Below are 16,289 nucleotides of genomic sequence, written 5' to 3'. Positions count from 1 at the left end.
ACCTCTCAGCGAGGTCATTAATATAATGACAATAATATTCCAAAAGTAAACAGGCAAAAATCAATGCGCTGTGAGAGCCCAGGTTACACTTTCCAGTTGGCAGCCCTTGTCTGCCTGCCGCAGCTCTTCAGAGAAGCCTGGAGAGGGCCGGGGCCAAACAGCAGTCATTGCGGGGCAGGGGTGTGTGTGTGTGTGATTTTAGCTTTGCGTGCCTGGAGAATGTAAAACGGGTCCTACCAGTTGCTGCTTCCACCCTGCGGATCTCACCAGCCCGTGTGGAGGTAAGAACGTATCAGAGAGCTCTGGCCAGTCTGGACGCCTCTTCTCGGCTTCTCCTTTCTCTGGCTCACTCCTGGGGATCGGCGGAAAGGTTGGACGTGGAGGCCTGGGTCTGGGACCATGTCCCCCGCAAAGCCAGGGTGGATTTATCAGCCCCCTGACAAAGTGAGGGGTTGGGTTTTTCTTCTAACGCTGTGGATCCCTTTCGATCAGAATGAGATTTGCCCAGTGAGCAAGCCCCTGCCCGCCCAGGGATCTGCTTTCCCCTGGTGTATTTAAGCTGCTTGGAGCAGCTGAATCAGCCTGGGTCCATTGCTTGGAAGACACTTCGTGTGTGTATAAATTACCCCACTAACAGAGCAAATCATGCTGGGTCTTTTAGGATCTAGCAGGGTCTTTTCACCTGCTTTGAACAGAACATTTTCTTAGCCCTCAAGGGCTGTATCGTAAGATCTCATTTAAGCACCATTTTAAACATCATTTGACTGCATTGTCTCTGCCTCGGAGGCTGTTCTTCTCCCACGATTCTTGCTGTAAACTACAGCTAGGTCCAAACTGAAAAGTGCCCTGAAGTTTGGGCGTGCTCAGACCTGCGGGGGTTGATTTGGGACTCTCTCTGTTCAAAATCCACCATCTCCTAGGGACAAGCTCCAGGTATTTATTCTACCATCTCCCACTGCATTTCGAGGGGGGAGGGAGAAGAGTCTTCCGGCTCTGCCTCCTTCCTGAGATATGACTTGGGGGTGGGATGGAGGGAGTGGGCAGTCAGGAGCTTTTGCTGGCAAACCGGTGCAGGCCCGGGCAAGTCTCACACACCTTTGAAAGTCCCAGTTCTGCTTTATGCTCCTCATACACATGCAGGCTTGTTGTCTCATGCATTCAATAAGAATAGCATGGTGTAATTGTTGGCAGAGATGGGCCTCATTTGAAATCTCACAACCAGATAGCCCTGAACTTTGGAGAAGTTCTGATCCGGATCCAAACTTTGCGGCCGATCTAGATACTTATCATGAAACAAGCTGAAAACCTGGATGCAGAGTTGGACTTGGAAGAAGTCTAGGGAGCAGGGTGTGAATAGTGCTCCCTGCCTTTGGTACCCCACCCCAATACCTCAAGGTACCTTAACCAACAACAAAAACTTCAGCTGGCCTCACAGTGCTTCCAAGCTTGGAGTATCCAGACTTGACAAAGGGCCAAGATCACACATGCAGAATGTAAAGGATAATGCGTGGAACATGCCAAACTGCCTTTAACCCGACGTCTATGTTTTCATCTTTCCTTCATTCTGGGGGGGGATCTTTGCTGGTAAGGGTGAGGCCACTTTTAACATCTGACCCTACAGCTGAGAGGGTCTGGCAGCGAGCCGTTTCCTCCTTCTCTGATCCCGCTGCCCGAGAGGAAAGATGAAATCCTCCCGCGAGCTGCAAATCATGCACAAGGGGTGGAGGCCCCAAACGAGGAAGGTCCCCAGGGGCACTGGCTTTTCTTGCACTCAAGGCTTGTCTTGGGAGGATTTATGTAGATAAATTGTGCCAGGGATTAAGCTGAGACCACCAAACTCATCTCACGTGTGACTTTATCTCCATGTGAAGCCAAGTGGCTCAGTATGTAAACAGCAGCAGCCCCTAACATCCTTTCCATCGGTGCTCTTATTAATCCCCATTTGTTTAACCACACAGGGGATCCCAGCGTGAACTCTTCTTCCCACCAGACCGCAGAAAATCGTGGCTGCTGAGATGGCCGGCAAGGAAGCTACACGGCAGAGGCACCTTAACCAGGATACTGATGGCGAAGAGTCAGCGTCAGCGGAGCCCGAAGCCTGGAAGATCCGCTACGAGAAGTGCTGGCTGCACCGGCGCTGCTCCTCGCTGCTCCACAAGGACAGGCAGGCTCGGAAGGCCGGGCAGCTGTTCTCAGGGCTGCTGGCCATGAACGTGGTGTTTCTGGGCTGTGCCTTCATAAGCAGCATGATTTTCAACAGGGTGGCGATTACCTTGCGCGACGTCGGGATCTTCCTCTCCATCCTCAAGATCCTGTCTCTCTGCTGGATCATTTACTACTTGCTGTGTACCAGCAGGAAGCCCCATGCTGTGCTGTACAGGGACTCCCATGCCGGGCCAGTCTGGGTGCAGGGTAAGTGCTGCACACAACCCTCTTACCTTTGTTCAGTGCCTCGCACTCAGACCACTTTACACACAAGGGACCACTTCACCCACCATCAAAATGCTGCCACTTCTGGCACGGCAACCCAGCATTTCCTACCGGTTAGAGCACAGGGAATGAGGCGATCTGGGCTGTCTGCCTCTGTCTCAAGCTGTGACCTTGGGCAAGTCACTTCATCTCTCCCCCCACCCACCCCCGCCCTTCACCTCCATGTCTCAGTTTCTCCATCTGAATGACTGGGGTCATATGACTTCACTGCCTCCCAAGGGTGCTGGGAGGCTCCAGGTCCTGGATGTTTGTCAAGTGCTTTGAGACCCTCTGATGAAAAGACACTAGGGAAGCACCAGGCTGTTGTTCTAAGACCAGGAGCCCAAGACTCCTGCATGCAGCTGGAGCTCCGGGAGGAATTCAGGACAGCAGGGTGTAACTGTCCACCTTGGAATGTAGCCAGGAAACCAACCACATCATCCTTCCTCTTGCAAAGCGAGAGCCTGGGGACCTCGCGGGGGTCTACACTGCAATTCAACACCTGCGGCTGGCCCGCATCAGCTGACTGGGCTAGCAACGTTCAGGCTACAGGGCTGTAAGATTGTGATGTCCATGTTCAGGATCCGGCTGGAACCCAGCGTCTGGGACTCTCCCCATTCACAGGGTCTATGCTGCAATTTCATAGCCCCGCAGCTTGAACCAGAATCAGCTGCAGGTGTTTAATTGCAGTGTAGATCTATCTTTAGTGATCACAAATGGGACGGACACCGTTATAGCTAACAGCAGCGTACTGTCCGCTCCTTCATGCCATGCTGGCATACTGGCTCATACGGATTCAAAAGGGAAGATTTCTGCTTAGCAAATCCCCTTCTTGCAGCACCGGGGTTTTCCTCGTGGAGCTCCCAGCCAAGTGCTGACCAGCCCAGCCCGCTTTAGTTGATGAGATGACACATCCAAATTGCTCTGTCCTTGGTTTATTAGGGCCTTTAATTACTACACTGGCTCAGGAGTAAAATGAAGCTCTAAGGGCCAGATTTTCAAAGGGTATTTAGGCACTTAACGATGCACTTAGGTGCCTAGGGGGATCCTTAGAAGCCCCTAACCGAGTTAGACACCTACCTCCCCTTGATTTCAATGGAAGTTAAACAAGTTAGATTGAAATCAGTGGGAGCGAGGGACCAAGCTAGAGCTGAGACACATTTTTTGGCCAAATAATTTAATTTATTTGGCCAAAAAATGCGGTTTTGGGGTTGGTTGAAGCTATTCATGAAATTGAGTCGAATTTGACACGTAGTTCTGGAAGGAAAACAAAAAGTCCAGATGTTTTGTTGCAACGTTTTCAGAACTAACCACTTTGATTTTTTTTTTTTGTCTCCAAATGACGTTTCATTCGGAAGCTGACCCAGGTTTTTTAAAAAACAGAAGAAAAGGGTTCAAACACTTGAAAGTCAAATGAACACATGAAAGACGGTTTGTTCCAAGTGAAATTGAAACAAAAACATTTTAAAAAAATGTTTGGTTCAACCACCAAACTGAAAACTCAGTTCTTCACTCAGCTCTCCACCTAAGCTGCTGAGAAGCCCAGTAGGTGCCTCTCTCCATCCTTAAACACCTAAACAGCTTTGAAAATTTGACCCTCCAAGCTTTACTGAGCGATATCCAGCGCAGCTAGATTTTTACCCAGAAATCCTCACGCCCAGTGACCTAGTCTCTAGTGCAGCACCTTGTGCAAAACGGGATGAATTCCACCTCCCACACATGTGTAATCCAGGTGAATGGCGTGCGTTGTTCAAGTAGCTTAATTAGAGACTGAGCCAGTATTGCCAAACCCAAATGTTCAAAAATCGTGATTCAGGGATCCTCACCCCACCCCGCAGACAATCATGGGATTTTCAAATTTTCCCAAATTTCAGGGCACCTGGATCCAGGATTTGAATTCGGGCCCACCCCCGAAGTTCCAAAACTAGAACTCTCCCAGCCCCACCGAGCGCAGGAAGCATGAAAGCAGGAGATGTGGTGATGGTTACTAAACCTGCACCACTTTCAGCTTACTCTATGCATGGACCCTTACTCATTTGGTTCGCTGATGGTTTTACTGTTTGGACAGGGTCTCTAGTGCTGTTTGGAGCCTGCACCATCATCCTGCAGGTGTTCAGGATCGGCTACATTGTCAGCCACAACCATTGCAAATCCCACCTGGAAACCCTGTTCCCGTGCATAGAAATCATCTTCGTTTGCATTCAGGTACGGAACGTCATCTTCTCTGGAATCCAGTCACTCTGCCATATAGCTGGGAGGCAGGGAAGGGAGGGAGAGAGAGCTCAGAGGTGGGGGTTTCTTGTTAAAGGTATTTTTAGTATCAGTTATTGTTTTAAATACCAAACCACATACAGTGCCAATACATGTAGCACAAATAGTAGTCAAAGACATAAAAATAAAACAAAATCATAACTGTGATAAAAGACAATAAATCGATCATGGAATTTAGCGGAAGTTCTCCTGCTTCCTTCTGCAAAGTCAGTAAAGAGACAGAGATAAGTGAAAATCTGGTACATTACCCCTCACCAGCCCAGACAGCTGTCTCTGTACTAACGTCCCCCAGGAAGCTTTTCCATTTGAAATCAGGATTTCTCTCTGTTTGCAATTGCCAAACCCTAATGGCAAAATCAATTGCCCATTTAAATTATTTAGATGTGCTTTGCAACCAGAAGTTCATAAATTATGACATCTCTGTGAGCTAAAACCATAGACGCAAATTCCCCAGATTCTATCAGACGCAAACTCCTGTGCCTAGCAGAGTGAATGGAAATGTATTTTCAAGTCTCTCTTTTCGGATTAGATTCATACGTACATGCGCCCTCACATTCACACACGTACACAGTTACACGTTAGCCAGACCTATGGTACATCTGTGCTGCATGCTTCCTTTGGCGGCATGTTACATACCTGTGTAGCCCCCCTAGCATGGGTATAAATAGCAGGGTAGACCGTGAGGCACAGCTTAGGCCAGTAAAAACACCCCTGAGAGTGCAAACCCTACACGTTCTCTAGTCTGCCTTCCTGTTTACATTGCTATTTTTAGCAGTGGAGTGTCTGCAGCCTCCCTCCTGCTGGAGCCTTTCCCCACTGCAGGGAAAGGCTCCAGCCAGGGGGTTTCCAGGTTGCTTCCTCCTCTTCCTTTCCTCACCCAGTGAAAGGCTCTGGCAGCAGGGAGCTGCTGAAGCCTTCTTCCACTGCCAGAGGCTTCCACCGATGCATGTTGTTCCACACTACTACAAGTGTGGACACATCCCTGCTTTTCACTGTGCATGTAGCTACACGTACACCACATACCTCCAGCACTGGTGTGTAGTGTAGATGTAGCCAGATATGTTCCCCCCCGCATTAATAGGTATTATGCGCATGGTATTAATACTGTGTATGTTATTCTCAATATTAATGTTGGGCAGTTCTGCTAACTGACTCGTATTCAGCTCACTTCTGTCATGCTATCCATCTGTCTACCCCACAATGCTCTGCCAACCTAAACGTTGCTTTTGGCATTAGCAAATAGGAAACCTGTCAAGGACAAGATACCCGAACGGTGCGTCCTAGTACAGGCTGTATTGTGACTCCACGGCCCCTCCTAGCCTTTGGAATGTGGGATCCAAAACAAAAGATAAGGCAGGAAGAGGTTAATACAGAACAACAGGGTAAAAAGCTGACTGGTGGGTTTTAGTTTTGGGTGCTGTATAAAGTGCTTTTCGTTTGTAAACCAGACGATAAATATGGCCAATTGAAATGCCTCCTTCGGAGCACCCCTTCTGGGTAAGGTGAACTGCAGGCGGTCAGAGAGCTGCTTCCTGGAAAGAGCAGAGCAGAAGGTATTAAAAGGCTCCGCTCGGTTATTTGGTCTCTTGAATATTATTTTCAATATCAAACCGCTAGTGTAGTCAAGCAGCTGGGGGCACTTCAGACAATACATGTTTGCCCACATGCAGATGCTGCAAAATGGATGCGTATGCACACATGAGCTCAAGCACTCCTGCGCCCGTTCCCACTCAGACGCTTGCATTTGCACAGGCTCCCGCTCACACACATCTGCACACGCACCTGTTGCCAGGTTGACAATAGGTTCATTTGATTGTTTCTGTTGCTTTCAGACGTACTTTTTATGGCGCCACTGTAAGGACTGTACCCAAGTCCAGCACAACCTCACCAGGTAGGACGAGAGAAGGAGGGGCCTTGTTTAATAGCCCTTCATATTACTTTGAACACTCCCATACCAGGCCTTTCTGACTCCACTTTCCCTTCCTCAGCAGCCCTCCCAGGGGCGCCTTATAATCTGCATTTCAGCTTTAAAGATCTTTGTTTCTTAAAACTGAAGGATTTTATATTTAAATGCAAGGCAGATCAATTTGTCACTCTTTCAAACAGGCCTCGGATGGGCTTTGCCTTCTGAGCCATCTTCATGTTTGGTCTGTGTGGCATCAACCGGTTTGATTTCCTAATCCCATCTCCAGTCCACTTGAATTTCCTCAATGGAGGATAATGACCTAGTCAACATGAATAGGAGGTTGTGGATTACAGTGGAGAGGCACAATCCTTGCAGGTAGACATATAAAACTGCAGGACCCACATTAGAGCAGACATCCATGCCAGTGCTGGGGGCCAGCGGGATTACTGCCAATTCCACCAAGCAGGAAAATTCATCTTTAAAGGATGAGAGATTTCACAAACCAACCCCCAACCTCAAGACTCTTTCTACTGCACGTGCTTGCTGAGGCACTAGGTTTTGACTTGACCTCGCCCATTTTCATTACATCTACATGGGTTAGTCAGCTTTCTTCCGGCCATCACATGTTCCTGTGACAGCTGCAAGCCCCAGTGGGCCCCTTGCACAGTTCGCAACTGATTTAAGAGTTCAGGTGTAAGTCTAGTGGACGTGAGAACCTGTGCAAATTACTGCAAGTGGGAATGGCTATGACTGTGCAGGAATGGGTGTGCTTATGTGTGCAAATATATGAGTGTGCATGCCTGAGTGTATGCATAAGCACTGGTATGGGTGGGTGTGCCCATGTGAGTCCAGGTAGTACCACACAGGTTGGAGAATGTGTGTGCGCCATAAAGCAAGGAGGAGCTAAAGGCAAAAGACCATAAAAGAAGCTCTCAGGTGACACGTTGTAAAAGTGCTCTTCCCCTTTTACAGATGTGGGCTGATGCTGACCATGGCCACAGATCTCCTCCTCTGGCTGTTAGCGGTGACCAACGACTCTGTTCACAGGGAAATTGAATCTGCACTCAAAGGTCTTGTGCAAAATTTTCCAGTCATGGCTCATTCTTCACTGCTTCTTAATAGCAACAGGTAGACAGGTAGGATGGAGAATCCGCGAGGTCAGCACTAGCCGTTGGCCCCAGCCATTCAGTTTTCAGGATCATCTCCACTGGGATGCATGGCTTCACTAAAGCACAAGGAGTTGGTGTCTATTTTTCCGGAGAAAGAGGAAGTTTTTCTTGACTGCAGGTTGAGGTCACCCGTAGAGATCTAGATTTTTGGATGATCCGTACTACCGTTTGTGGGTCGTTTGGAACATGCTGATTTGCCTGGAAAGCTATTTAGCCACTAAACTTTGGAGATAAAGAGGTCTCCTGGGAGAAGGTCTAGGTAGGGAAGGAAAGAGAATACATATTACACACAGGGCAAGGGCTACACGTAGTCATGGTCCAGGACTGGGTCCGGTCTCTCCTTCCAGAGAGAGAGAGATGCCCATCAGTTCCCTACGTGACTAATTCATCATGACACGGCAGAAACCTCAAACCCTCAGGACGATGTTGTAGACCTTTACCAGGGGTCTTAACCTCCCAGATGCATGTGAAGAGAGTTTAGTGGATTGAGCAGGGAGATAGGAACCAGAAAAGCCTTAGCACTGATCCTGGCTTTGCCATTGGCTTGCTGTGTGGCCTTGGACAGGTGACTTCACCTGTCTGTGTCTTGTACAAATGGAGAAACCAATATTTCCCCCCTTCCAGGGTGGACTGGGAGGGCTGATTAGTTAGTATTTGTACTGGGCTTAGAGCATGGGAAGGGCAAAATATTATTATTCTGCCCCCTCCCCGCCAGTCTTAAAGGCTCATTTGGCTTCATGCAGGTCTTTAGGCTTTCTGGGGCAGGCAGGTATGTAGGACCTCACTGCAGGTAGCCAGGAAATAGACCAAAAAAACTTCCCAGGCTATTTGTGCCTCCCAAATGACCCCCTTCCTCTTCCCTCACTCCAGGTAACGAGTCCAGCTCATGCACGTGTCCAAACACAATAGCCTGCCGCGTCTTCCAGAAGGGCTATATCTTGCTGTACCCCTTCAAAATGGAATACTGCCTCATCGGCAGCTCCATGCTGTACGTCATGTGGAAGAACGTGGGCAGGCGCATCCCTCCCCACCACACCATTCATGCCAAGCCCAAGTTCAAGCTCCGTGGTGTCATTTATGGGCTGGTGCTGGGCATATCTACATTGTTCATTGGGATCTGCATCTTCATGACCTACCAGATCGAGGCTACCAGCTCAGCGCCTAGGCAGGAGACCCTTGTGCTGTATTATTCCTACTACGTCGCGCTTCTGCCGATGATGACTGTGGGTGCCTTGACTGGGACAGTCATCCATGGCTTGGAAGAGCGTGAGCTAGACACTCTGAAAAACCCAACCCGAAGCCTGGACGTGATCCTGCTCATGGGAGCAGCCCTAGGCCAGATTGGCATTTCTTACTTCTCCATTGTCGCCATTGTGGCCACCAACCCTGGAGACCTGCTAAACAGACTCATCCTGACCTACGCGGTCAGCCTCATCATTCAGCACATCACGCAAAACATCTTCATTATCGAGGGGCTTCACCGGCAGCCTTTGGTGGAGGATCCTGATGCCAGCCTGGCTGGGCCCCACACACAGCACTCGGGTCCATCCAGTGAAGAGACGGCCATGTCACACACCAGCCAGGAGCCCGCGCCGCCCCCTGGCAACAAAGAGACTGAAACAAATGAAGGTGAGAAGCGTGAAGACTCTGACCTGAGAAGAGTTTACCCACTAGAGATAAGACAGGAGATCAGGAGGGTTTCGCATGCCTACAGCCATACCTACGGCCGCCTGAACTGGAAGAGGAAAGCCCTAAAGGAGATCTCAATCTTCTTGGTATTGTGCAACATCATAGTGAGTATCTCTCTCAAGCTGCCTTTTCTACATCCCGGGCCTGGAATGAGAACAAGTATACCAGAGAACACCTTGGTTCTACATTCTCTCTCACACACACACACGCACACACACACACCTGCCCACCCCACCTTCTCTTTCCTTTGAGACATCCATTTCATTCATCCACATTCCTTAGGCCTGCTACTAAACTCTTACACACCAGCACTGAGGCTCATGCTACAGTGCAGACAAGGTTTCCTGTTAACCTCTCACTTCCTTGACCCTAAAATATCTTTTTAAAGCGAATGACTCCAGCGTGGCTGGATTTTCTGTACATGGGTCGGGGGGAGATTTTCACGGAACATAGGCAGCTAAAAACTCCTCCGATGCCCTGATTTTAGGTATATTAGAAGTTATTAGACACATTTGGAGTTGAATAAAAAGTGCCTAACTAGGGAAGTGGGAAGCACAGCGGATAGTAGTGGGTCCTTGTCATCAAGAGTCTCCAGTATTAGGACGTGTCTGCAATGACATCTGTGCCCACACAGCTAGTTACAACCCATTTCCATTGAACAGAATAGGCAGGACCTTAACCACATCCTTGAACCGTGATAAAAACTTTGGACAGAGCTATAACATTGGCTTGAGGATGCGATTAAAACTTAGGTGGCTCCCATCTGTCACGGTTTCTGCTGTCCCTTATCAGAGTGTCTCTGAGTGCACACCCACGGGTGTCAGGCCTTTACCACTCCCCAGGTGGAATTCTGCAGTCCACCCACTTGTAAACCAGGGCGTGGGATACATCCTCTGATTACCAACTGTGACTGATTCTGCAGGTCCAACTGGGGCTGGCCCGTGCAAGAGTGTTGCGTTGGGAGCATTTGCAGGGAAACAGAAGCAGTTTCTTCAAAACAAAGCGTGATTTATTCTGCCCCCAAAGGTACACAGTGCTAACAGAAGTAGATTTAAAAACCTACTTGCATAGTCCTTTACCCAAGTTCCACCTCTCCAGCCAAAGCTCCGGCAGGTCCGGCTGATTCCCCATCTCGGAGTTGGGAGAAACAGCTCACTGCTTCTAGCCTGCTTCCTCTGCCTCCAAGTCCTCTCAGCTGTTTCAGTGACACATCCTGGCCAGCCTTTCTCAGCTCATCCCCTTTCAAAAATCCCTCCTTTTCGGCAATGGGCACCTTTTTAACAGCCCTTTGGATCCCAGGCTTAGCCTTGGGAAGAGTAAAACATCCTAGCCTGGATGAAGTCAGTGAGGTAACTTCTGCTCCCAGCTGTTGGCCTAGCCTTTGCGATCTTAACTCCGTTGAAGCTGAGGACCTGAGAGTCTGTCAGTGTTTTACCTGGCCTGCTCAGTTCCATAACTCCCCCTTCACAGCCGCCTGTGAGTTAGCGCTATGCACGCAGTCAGGCCACAATACAATAGGGAAACCGAGTCACGCAAAATAGTCATAAAAATGCTACATTTTCCAAGTTCCTCATGCCAGACACACGAGAAAAGCTGAACCAGGCTGTGGGGGCAACTGTGTTGTTACTGAGTCTCCAGACGGGGTTATATTAGAGACACGGTTTTACTTGGCAGAGACTGCAGTAGTGTAAGGGGAGGAAACATCCCTCTGAGATGTCTTCTGTTAAGGAGAGGACTTGCTCTGTTAATCAGAGATACCCCAGTGACTGCGTCAGCCAGCCCTGCGTCCACTCAGCACCATAGGCTTTTGAGCATACCCAGTGCCATGGACTATGCTGAATATATATAGGACAATGGTTTTCAAGCAGGGGTACGCATACCCCTGGGGATACACAGAGATCTTCCAGGGGGTACAACAACTCCTCTAGATATTTGCCTAGTTCTACAACAGGCTACAGAAAAAGCACTAGTGAAGTCAGTACAAACTAACGTTTCCTACAGACAATGATTTGTTTATACTGCTCTGTAGACTATACACTGAACTGTACGTCCAATATTTATATTGGAATTATATGGTAGCCATGAGAAAGTCAGCAATTTGTCATTCGAAGTGGGCTGTGACACTTTTGTATTTTTACATCTGATTTTGTAAGCAAACCGTCTTTAAGCGAGGTGAGACTTGGGGGTACACAGGACAAATCAGACTCCTGAAAGGGGAACAGTAGTCTGGGAAGGTCGAGAGCCACTGATACAGGACACCCTAACCTCCTCTGACCTCTACTCTTTGTAACCACCCTTCTAGTTGTGGATAATGCCCACATTCGGGATGCACCCCGCCTTCGAGAACGGACTGGAGAAGTCGTTTTACGGTTACTCCACCTGGTTTGCCATCGTGAACTTCGGCCTGCCCCTGGGTGTGTTCTACAGAATGCACTCCGTCGGGGGGCTCCTGGAGGTTTATGTGTCATCCTGAACCAGGCCCAACCCTCCCTCGCCCAGTGGTGGAGGGAGAAATGGAGCTGAAGTCACACAGCAGTAGCCGGATGGGGGAGACCTGGGAACAAAGACACAGATACTGCCAGCTCGCTTTCATTTTGACTTTCACTTTGGCTCCTCTGAGCCCTATTTCTCAAGGAGTTCCAGATGAAAGGGAAGTTGCTTTGTGTTTTAAACATGCTGGTGTCAACTTTCTCCATAGAAAAACAAAACAATCTGGACTGGTCTGTAAAATAGGGATAATATAGTTACTGCACTCAGGACACTCCACCTTCAACCCTCTGAACATAAGAGCAGCAGCATGATGCACAGACTGAAATGCACTCCACAGAACCTCTGAAATCAAGGGCAGGAACCCTCTCAGCAATCTGAGGAAGAGGCCACAGAAATACCTGAAGTACATGCCCCATGGTCAAGCAAAAATGAACAAAAATGCCCACTTTTTACATGGATGTATGGAAGTACAAGGTTCATATGAGCACTTATGGAGCGGGGTGTAGTGGTTAGAGCAGATCTGGGTTCTGCTCCTGATTCTGACACTAACTCTATATGTATCCGTGGGCCAGATGCTCAAAGATATTTAGTTCTTGAAGGACTTGTCTACACTCGAAATGCTACAGCAATGCAGCTGCATCTGTGCTGTTGTAGTGCTTCAGTATAGATGCCACCTATGCTGGCAGGAAGGGTTTCCCCGTTGGCATGGGTAATCCACTTCCCTGAGAGGCGGTAGCGAAGTTGACGGAATTCTTCTGCCAGCCTACTGCTGTCAACACCAGGGGCTAGGGCGATTTAACTTTGCCACTCAGGGGAGTGGATTTCTCACATCCTTGAGTGATGTAGCTGGGTCAACCTAACTTTTTAGTGTAGACCTAGCCTTACTCTCATTGAATTCAATGAGACTTAGGGCTGGTCTACACAGAAAACGTATAGTGGCATAGCTACATCTCTCGGGGGTGCGTGTGTGTGTGTCAATTTTTCATTGCCGACCTAACCCCGGTGTAGATCACATTGGGCGGATGGAAGAATTCTTCCGTTGACCTAGCGACCGCCTCTCAGGGAGGCAGATTAATTACAGCGACTGGAGAACCCCTCCCATCGCTGTACGAGTGTCTGTGCAGAAGTGCTACCGCAGCACAGCTGGAGCACAAAAGCTGTGCTGCTGTAGTGTTTTAAGTGTAGACACAGCCTAAGGCGCCTGAACACCCTGGAGGATGTGGGCCTCGGGGATCAATTTTCAGAAGTGCTGAGCACCCACAACTCTAATTGAAGTCAAAGGGAGGTATGGGCACTCAGCATCTCTGGAAATCAGGCCATAAACAGCTCTGTGTCTCTATGTCCCCATCTGTAGAATGGGAACGAAACCACTTACCCCGTTTAACTGGGCTCAATGAAGGTTCTGACAGGCATTCGGCGCGCCGCCGGTGAACAGTGCTAGAGAAGCGTTATAGTTACCACTTAGCTTATACTTGACATTCTTCAGTCCTGCTTTTTAATGAGTGGGTTTCTTGTTCTCTCATGACATGGAATCAGCTGATCCTTTTGCGCTAGTGAAGGTCACACCATTGCCTGCCGTTTTGAAAGCCTAGCTAGGGGCAGTTCCCTGGCCTGTGTTTCACAGGAGGTCAGACTAGATGATTACCATGGTCCCTTCTAGCCTTGGAATTTACGAAAGCCCTAAAATAAGCTAATAATAATTCTACTGTGACTCCCCCTCCCCACTTTGTGCTTTCCACAGTCTGTACAGAATGGAGCAATGTGCGTTAACCTGTGTGCAAATCCGGGAGTAAAAATGCACCGCACCGTGTTTGATGAGAAACACATCAGGTGTTTGATTTACCAAAGGCACTTCGGTGGGGAACTGGAATGCACAGAGGCTAGCGGTGGCCCTCGTGACCGAGGGCCCACTGAGCTCAGTGAATAGAAATAAAGACAATTTGAACAGTCACGGTTTGCTGTTGCAGTCTTTGTTTCGCCCTTTGCTCACAGAGCCTGACCTAAAGCCCTCCATTGGTTGCAACAGGCTTCGGATCCAGTCCGTCCCAAGTACAAAGATTATATAAAGATTTAAGGGCAGGTCCCGATTTTACAATCAATCCATCTTTTCTTGCTATCAAAATCCTTCATGTCACTTAACCAAGGCTGATGGATTAAAGTGCAAATACCACTACCTTTACTGCTCCCATCCAACATAAATCAGTCTAAAGAAGGGTTTGGCTAGGTTCAGAGCTTGGATTCTCAGAATTGCAGCCTTGTATAAAAACAAAACACCCTACAAGCCACAGTCAGGGGCAGAGAGAGCTAATGGCACTCGGAAATGCCTCTCTGAAGAGCCCCTGACACTGGCATCCCAGTGGGTACAGATCACAATTACTGCAACTAGTCTGGAAGTTACAAGTGAGACTGGTCAAGTGAGCATGGACTTTGCCTCAAATACTTTTACTAAGCCTTATGTCAACAAGAAATGTCAGGAGAAATTACAGCTGAATAAATTAGGCACCAATAAAGTTAATTATTACTTCCATTTCAGTTTGCACCAGGAATCTCACCCAAGGAACACACCGGAGGTCTTTTCCTTTCAAATGAAAACAAGCTCTCAAACCTTCTCCCTTGTTTGCAAAAGATACTGGAGCAATGATGTATGTGCGTGGGGAAGAGGAAAATTGCTTGAGAAGGTCACGCTTGAGTTGATAGGGCCTAGCTGATCAAGGAGTTCTGGAGGCCTAACACTGAGATACAAATACTAGCACTTTGCAGGCATGTCTACACAGTAAAAACACACCCGTGGCAGCGAGTCTCAGAGCCCACATCTACAGACTCAAGCCTGCGAGGCTCACGCTGTGTTGTGTAGATGTTCCTGCTCAGATTGGAGCTTGGGCTCTGAGACGCATCCCCCTCAAAGCCCAAGCGGGAATTTGTAAGTGGCTATTTTTAATGTCGTAGCACAAGCCCCGTAAACCGAGTCTGTAGACCCAGTTCTGAGGGTCGCTGCCGTGGGGGAGTTAGCAGTGTAGATGTACCCTGTATGTACAATGAATGTCTACACACAGCATGAGAGGGAAACGGGGATGTGGTCTCTTGTGGCAACATCATGAACTTACCTATGAAGTCTCACTGACCAATGATAAAGAGGCCAATAACCAGTCAGCTCTGGAACGTAGGAACTGCCATACCAGTATCCTGCATCTGACAGAGGCCAGCATCAGCTGCTTCAGAAGGTACAAGAAACCCCCTAATGGACAATGCTGGAATACCCTGCCCAGAGGGAAGGTCTCTCTCTAACCATAGGTAGTTTGTTAAGCCCTGAGGCACAGAATTTATATCTCCCAAAGTAGATAGGACAACAAAAATCAAAACTCTAGCTGGAAAGGATCTGGGGTTTTACAGTGGATCACAAATTGAATATGAGTCAACACTGTGATGCAGTTGTGAAAAAGGCTAATATCATTCTGGGATGTATTAAAAGGACTGTCATATGTAAGACACAGGAGGTAACTGTCCCGGTCTACTCAGCACTGGTGAGGCATTTGCTGGAGTGCTGTGTCCAGTTCTGGGTGCCACATTTTAAGAAATATGTGGACAAATTGGAGAGAATGATAGACGGTTTAGAAAACTTGACCTGTGAAGAACAGTTAAAAAAAACGGAGCATTTTTAGTCCTGAGAAAATAAAACTGAGAGGGGGCCTGATAAGTCTTCAAACATGTAAAGGGCTGTTACAAAGAGAACAGTGATCAATTGTTCTCCATGTCTACTGAAAGTAGGTCAAGAAGAATTAATCTGCAGCAAAGGAGATTTAGGTTAAACATTAGGGAAAAAATTCTAACTCTAAGGAGAGATAAGCTCTGGAACAGGCTTCCAAGGGAGGCTGTGGAATCCCCGTCACTGGAGGTGTTTAAGAACAGGTTGAACAAACACCTGTCAGGGTTGGTCTAGGTTTACTGGATCCTGGCTTAGTACGGGGGGCTGGACTTGATGATATCTCAAGGTCCTTTAGCCCTATATTTCATTATTTCTATGTACTCATTATTCATATAAGTATCTAATCCTTTGTTGGAATCCTGTGAAGCCCTTGACCTCAGTCATTTTAACAGACCCTAATCGCAGCATATCAAAGGCCAGGAATGCACAGGTCAGGTAAGTTTACCAGAGATAACCAGGTGGGAAGCCACCCGTTGCAAAGGAAACCAGGACACCATATCCTCCTGTCACATAAATCATGCAGTAGGCCCCCAGAAGTAACACAAACAAGATCATAAACCCCCTCTGGAACAGACAGAGTCAAAGCAGGTGC

At 48.3% G+C, this 16,289-nt stretch overlaps 1 protein-coding gene across 2 annotated transcripts; it reads left to right on the top strand.

The window, feature by feature from the left end:
• The first annotated feature begins 49 nt into the window (after window positions 1–49).
• Window positions 50–14,508, top strand: OTOP3 (otopetrin 3). 2 transcript variants are annotated; one of them, XM_065563459.1, is made up of 7 exons: window positions 50–281; window positions 1,991–2,412; window positions 4,538–4,674; window positions 6,573–6,631; window positions 7,619–7,716; window positions 8,686–9,608; window positions 11,807–14,508. In XM_065563459.1, the coding sequence occupies exons 2-7, from the start codon at window positions 2,016–2,018 to the stop codon at window positions 11,975–11,977; spliced, it is 1,785 nt and encodes a 594-aa protein (XP_065419531.1). In that variant the 5' UTR covers window positions 50–281; window positions 1,991–2,015; the 3' UTR covers window positions 11,978–14,508. The 2 variants fall into 2 exon arrangements, with proteins under 2 accessions (XP_065419531.1, XP_065419530.1); XM_065563458.1 differs by having other exon boundaries at window positions 1,959–2,412; window positions 11,807–14,507.
• Window positions 14,509–16,289: the final 1,781 nt, after the last annotated feature.

Source organism: Chrysemys picta, chromosome 12 (assembly GCF_011386835.1).
Source record: "Chrysemys picta bellii isolate R12L10 chromosome 12, ASM1138683v2, whole genome shotgun sequence".
NCBI classification, from domain to species: Eukaryota; Metazoa; Chordata; order Testudines; family Emydidae; genus Chrysemys; species Chrysemys picta.
The sequence above is the reverse complement of the archived record's forward strand: the minus strand, read 5'-3'. Positions and strand labels throughout refer to the sequence as shown.